Source organism: Mandrillus leucophaeus, unplaced genomic scaffold (assembly GCF_000951045.1).
Source record: "Mandrillus leucophaeus isolate KB7577 unplaced genomic scaffold, Mleu.le_1.0 Scaffold702, whole genome shotgun sequence".
NCBI classification, from domain to species: Eukaryota; Metazoa; Chordata; class Mammalia; order Primates; family Cercopithecidae; genus Mandrillus; species Mandrillus leucophaeus.
Genome location: NW_012107609.1, coordinates 135,697 through 141,696, shown reverse-complemented (window position 1 = coordinate 141,696; position 6,000 = coordinate 135,697). Strand labels below are relative to the sequence as shown.

Genomic DNA, 6,000 nt, shown 5'->3' with positions numbered 1-6,000 from the left:
AAAAAAAAAAAAAAAAGAAAATATTTTGAACATTTTCAACACTCATGTCTTCAACAAAGTTGTGAGCTGTCAAAGGGTCCACGAGAGGAATCAGAAGTCACTACGAGCTGGGACCCGGGAGACGTCTCTGAGCTGGGACCGGGGAGACGTCTCTGAGCTGGGACCGGGGAGACGTCTCTGAGCTGGAAACCAGGGAGACGTCTCTGACTTGGGACCAAGGGAGATGTCTCTGAGCTGGGACCAGGGAGACGTCTCTGAGCTGGGACCAGGGGAGATGTCTCTGAGTTGGAGCCTGGGGAGACATCTCTGAGCTGGAACCCTGGGAGACGTCTCTGAGCTGGGACCTGGGGAGACATCTCTGAGCTGCAGCCTGGGGAGATGGTTCTGAGCTGGAGCCTGGGGAGATGGTTCCAAACTCCCAAATCAGAGGGTGCTCCAGGTGCCCGGTAGAGGAGTCATCAGCCACGCCCCAGGATGATGGCCCTTTCAGGCCAGGACAGCAGGGAGCAAAATGTGGTTCCTGCTAAGTTTGAATTCTAACAGAAATTTCTGACAAGCCTGTTTGTCACTGTCCTTTCCCTCGCAGGTCCGTGGATTATCTCTGAAATGACGAGAAGCACACAGGGCTCCACGAGGGCCCCGCACACAGCAGCACGGCTGCGGCCACTCTTCCTGCTGCGCCGAGATGAAGGGCAGTGCTGGGCCACCTGGGTTGGTCCTGAAGAGGGGGAATCCCGGGCCTCTAGAAAGATGGGACTACAACGTCCAGCATCACCGTACCAAACACTCCTTCACACTGGCGATCTCCACAGGGAAGCACCAACGGCACGGGGGGAGCCCGGCCAACGCTCAGGTTCACTCTGGGTGGGCCAGCCCCCTCCCCAAGGACCCCTGCAGCTTCGAGGGTCCCTGGGCACACGGCTCCACAATCCCCTCCCTGAGCGGATGACAGAGGACCACGGGCCTTTCGGTGGGGGCACAAATGTGGTTTTCTGTGTGTGCCGGAACCACGGGATGCAAACGGTGCTGACTGGAGCTGGGGCTGCCCCACGGGCCAGTGGAGCTTGCAGAGCAGGGAATCCTGCATGTGAGAGCCAAGGCCATCACTCGGATGGTGCCTGCAGTCCAATCTCCCTCCACTGCTGGCCTGTCCAGCCTCCTCCAGGCTTCCCCAGCCAGCTGAGTGCAGCCAGCCCTAGAACCTCCAGTCCCACCAAAGACCATCCCTGATTTCCAGGCCTGTCCCAGGCAGACTCAGGCCACCCACAACTGCCCAGCTGCAGGCACAGTCTGGACACCCTCTGGCTGCTGCAGGCCCAATCTCCCACGGGCCGTGCCGGGGCTTCCTCACCCCACTTCCAGCCTTCCTATCCCAGCTGTGGCTGCCACCCTCAGTGGTCAGCACCACAGAATGTCCCCCCCAGATATTCTCTAGAAAACTGTCACATGAATGCTCATGTTAGGTGTTGCGTGGAAACAGAGCCAGCAGGAGTGCCCAGGTGAGGGCCCCGGCCACAGACGACGCCCCTCCTCCCTGCGGCTCCTGCCCGCAGCACCACCCACTGCCAACCCAGGACCGCTGTGCCCCGGAACCTGCTGTGCTGTGCTGATGGCACCTGTGAAGGAAGCACGAGGACAGAACAGGCCCAGCTGCCCTGAAGAGCACCGAGGACAGAGCTCTGGCTGGTCAGGGCTGCACACAGCTGGGTGAGGGGCCACGCAGGGCTCCAGGGCTCCCTATAGTCCTCCCAGAGCAGTGGGTCCATGGGATGCGGCCCCCAAAGATGGGTCCACATGCTGACCCTGGAACCTGTGAATGGAACCTTATTTGGAAAAAGGTTTTTACAGAGGAAACTCGTTAAGGATCTCGAGACAAGAGCATCCTGGATCATCCAATGACTGGTCCTTATAAGAGACACATGGAGGAGAGACACTTGGAGGGAGCCAGGCCAGTCGACCACTGAGGCAGAGGCAGAGCGATGCAGCCACAGCCCAGGATCACCTGCAGCCCTCAGAGTGGGAAGAGGCAGGAAGGGGCCCCACAGGGTCTTCGGCCCAGAGACGCCTTGATTTTGAACATCTGGTCCCCAGATGACGAGAGGGTGGGTCTCTGCTGCAGTGAGCCCCCGGCTTTGGTGAGGGGTCACGGCAGCACCAGGTGCTCAGGCCCCTGGGTTCACGGCACAGCCTGGGTGCGCAGGCAGCCCTGCCGCCCTGCTCCCAAAGACTTCCAGAGCTGCCATCTGATAAAGGAGAGCCACCCTCGCCAAGCAGACCTGGAGCAAGCACTGTAGCCTGTTATGATGGTGAGGGCACTCAGGTGCCAATAAAAATAACAATTACAACAATGAAAATCACACAGGAAACCACAACACAGAAAATGGGGAGAAAGGCCAACGTGCCCGGCGGTGGGGGCTCGATCACTCCCAGCAGCGTGGGGTGGTCCCTCACTCCTGGCAGGGGGGTCTCACTCATTTCCAGCAAGTGGGGTCCCTCGTTCCTCGCAGGGGAGGGATCTATCATTCCCAGAAGAGGGGGGTCCCTCGCTCCCAGCAGCAGAGGGGGTCTCAGTATTCCCAACAGAGGGGAGACCCTCGCTCCCAGCAGGAGGGGAATCTCTTATTCTCAGTGGCAGGGGGCTCTCTCATTCCCAGTGGAGGGGGGAACTCTCATTCCCAGCAGGGCGGGGTCCCTCACTCCCAGCAGGGGGGTCCCACTCACTTCCCCAGATCGGGATGTCTCTGCTCTCTGCCTTCATCACGATGGAAGACATCGTCATGGTCACAGGGATGGCGTCGAAGTAGGATGAGTGAGGCGCGAGCGTGAGGATGGCTGCCTCGGTGGGCAGCGCCTGCCGCCCCTTCACGGCCACCCGGTGGAAGCCGCCGGCGAACCACATGGTGCGCATGATGGCCTTCAGCAGGAAGTCCACAACCCTGCAAAAGAGGGCGCTGCGTCACGCGGGCACATGGGCATGGGTCCGTGGTCTCGGAGGCTGTGTGAGGCACGGGGCAGTATGGGAGGGCCCTCCACGGCGCAGTCCAGGCCACGGGCTTCCTGCGGTCGCCGCTCCTGGGACATCTGCGTGAGGGAAGACAAGACGCCGCGCCTTCCTGGCCTCCGCCGTGCCCTCACTGGCTGTGCTCGCTCCTGTGAGGGAGGCCGTGGCCCTGTGTGACGGTCACGGCCATGCGACAGGCAGTGCTAAAACAGCATGAGACTCCCGAACACAGACAGCACAAGCCCCAGGCCAGAAGACCTCGGACCTTCATGTTAGCAACTTATTTACCAGCATCCCATCATTTTGAAATGGGAAAAACATTAAAACCCCTAAAATGCATATCGAAATATGGAGGGGCTCAGAGCTGACAGCGGAAGCTGAGACCTGCGTGCGAATGTCCCCACCTCATCTCCACAGGAAGCCCGGGGTTCCCACAACCAGGCGTTGTGTTATTACAGTGAGCTGTTTCTGGAAGAAATTAGATGGCCAATAAATTTGGAAAATAAAGTAAAAATCAGCCTAGGTTAACTGAATTTGTGTATCCTCGATCTCTTTTTAAAATAGATACAAATTGGCCGGGCACGGTGGCTCAAGCCTGTAATCCCAGCACTTTGGGAGGCCGAGACAGGCGGATCAAGAGATCAGAAGATCGAGACCATCCTGGCTAACATGGTGAAACCCCGTCTCTACTAAAAAGTACAAAAAACTAGCCGGGCGAGGTGGCGGGCGCCTGTAGTCCCAGCTACTCTGGAGGCTGAGGCAGGAGAATGGTGTAAACCCAGGAGGCGGAGCTTGCAGTGAGCTGAGATCGCGCCACTGCACTCCAGTCTGGGCGACAGAGCGAGACCCTGTCTCAAAAAAAAAAAAAAATACAAATTTAGCCTTTTAAATGTGTGTATTTGCTTTCATATGAGGTTACAGATGAGGCTGTTATTCCACACGTCAGGAAATTGACAGGCAGCAGACGGCCATGGTGTGTGAGAAGCCACAGGCCACGTGTGTCTTAGTCCACAGAGAACATGGTTCACCCTCGTGAAAAGCCACGTCTCACTCGGCCACTGGGTTAAGTGGGGGATCACACTGGGTAAAACCACGGCACAGAGAAGCAAGAGCCTGAAGCCTTACTGGATTCACATTCCCCTGGGATGGAGGAACCTCTCAGAAGACTTCCAGGACAGGGGTCCCCATGGATCTGAGCCAAGGCGGTCGCTGGGAGAGCACGGAGCCTCTCGCGGGGCCACCCTGGAACGGCCTTTGTGTATACGGATGATAAACAATGGTGTAGTTACGTAAGGAGACGCTGGGGACCAACCCAAGATGCTGCTTTTCTAAAGGAGAGGCATTACACAGGCTTGCACTTCTCCACCACCTGTTCAGCTGAACATTTAAAAATGTACTTTTCTGGCCAGGCAAGGTGGCTCACGCCTGTAATCCCAGCACTTTGGGAGGCCAAGATAGGTGGATCACCTCAGGTCAGGAGTTTAAGACCAGCCTGGCCAACATGGTGAAACCCTGTCTCTACTAAAAATACAAAAATTAGCTGGGCATGGTGGTGCAGGCCTGTAATCCCAGCCACTCAGGAGGCTGAGGCAGGAGAATTGCTTGAACCCAAGGGGCGGAGGTTGCAGTGAGCCAAGACTGCACCACTGCACTCCAGCCTGGGCAACAGAGTGAGACTCCATCTCAAGAAAACTAAACTAAACTGAAAAATAAAGATGTACTCTTATGTACGCATGTTATTTTTCACACACACACACACACACACAAAAAAAAAACACAAGTACAAAAACAAAAGCCAACAGACAGCAATTGATGCCTAAGATGGAAGAAACAAGGCAGTGGGAGAAGGAGAAGTGAGGCTGCAGAGGAGGCTGTGGCAGGCACAGGAGCCGGTTCCGGGCAGGCTCAGCTGCAGAGGAGGCTGTGGCAGGCACAGGAGCTGGTTCCGGGCAGGGTCAGGGGCAGGAGAGAGGACAGCAGAGAAAAAGGGATCCAAACCTGGGCAGCCCTTGGAGGAACACACCTGCCAGCCCCCAAATCGAATTGCAGGGTCAGACCATGCTCAGGGGAAATGTACTGGGTGTCGGGGAAGGGAAAAAACAGCCTCTGCTCGTCTCTAAAGATCTTGGAGGACTTTTATACCTAAACCATCCACGTGTGAAAACCCGGCCTGCTGGTGCAGGTGACGGCCTTAGAGAACAGCTCCGCTCGCTGTGGGGTGGGGGACCCAGGACCCACTCACCCCAAGGCAAAGGCAGCCAGCGCAAGCCCAAGGTGCTCAGGTGCCTGGGCAGCCCGTTCCCAGGCGAGTGTGAATCAGGAGACGGATCTATCTGCATACACGGGAGCGGGGATCTCCATCAGCACCCCCGGGAAATCCACTCCGTCCTACCGTCCTCACACAGACGATACCCAAGAACCCTGAGACGTGTGAGCAGAGCGGCTGCATGGTAGAGAAGCAGAGGCCTGACCCCAAGGAGACAGAAAGGGTGGGCATCAGAAGAGGGGTGCAAAACATCCACCATCGCCAAGAGAGTCAGGAAGAACGGGGTGCTCTGAGGGGCATCAAGGAACAAGAAAACACTCTCAGAAACCAAGACTCTCACTGGGGAGACAGCAACTCACCGGAAAGCCTGGGAAATGAGGAGGAGGATATCCCCAGAACATGCAGGGGGAAAAGGAGAAAGGCCGCTGAGGCCTTCATCCCCTCAACCCAGCCGGCGTGTGGAGGTGGGCGGGGGAGGCCCACACAGCCAAGCGTGAGGGGCATGCGCAGGCCGCGGCTCTGCAGGTTCCAAATGTTCTGCTGCGACCGGAGGCAAGAGGCGGAGAGGGCGCTGGAGAGGACCTGTACACAGGTACACAGCCTGACTGCTGGCTACGGTGCCGGTGGGGCAGGGCAAGGGAAGGGGCCCTGGAGAGGACCTGTACACAGCCTGACTGCTGGCTACAGTGCCGATGGGGCAGGGCAAGGGAAGGGGCCCTGGAGAGGACCTGTA

General features: G+C 57.7%; 1 protein-coding gene across 1 annotated transcript in view; it reads right to left on the bottom strand.

Annotated features, from left to right (window-relative positions):
* Positions 1–6,000, bottom strand: part of LPCAT1 (lysophosphatidylcholine acyltransferase 1) — a 72,907-nt gene that overhangs the window by 41,085 nt on the left and 25,822 nt on the right. The window contains exon 13 of the mRNA XM_011964739.1: positions 2,722–2,936. Coding sequence (XP_011820129.1) covers positions 2,722–2,936 — 215 coding nt within the window. The remainder of the gene's footprint in view (positions 1–2,721; positions 2,937–6,000) is intronic.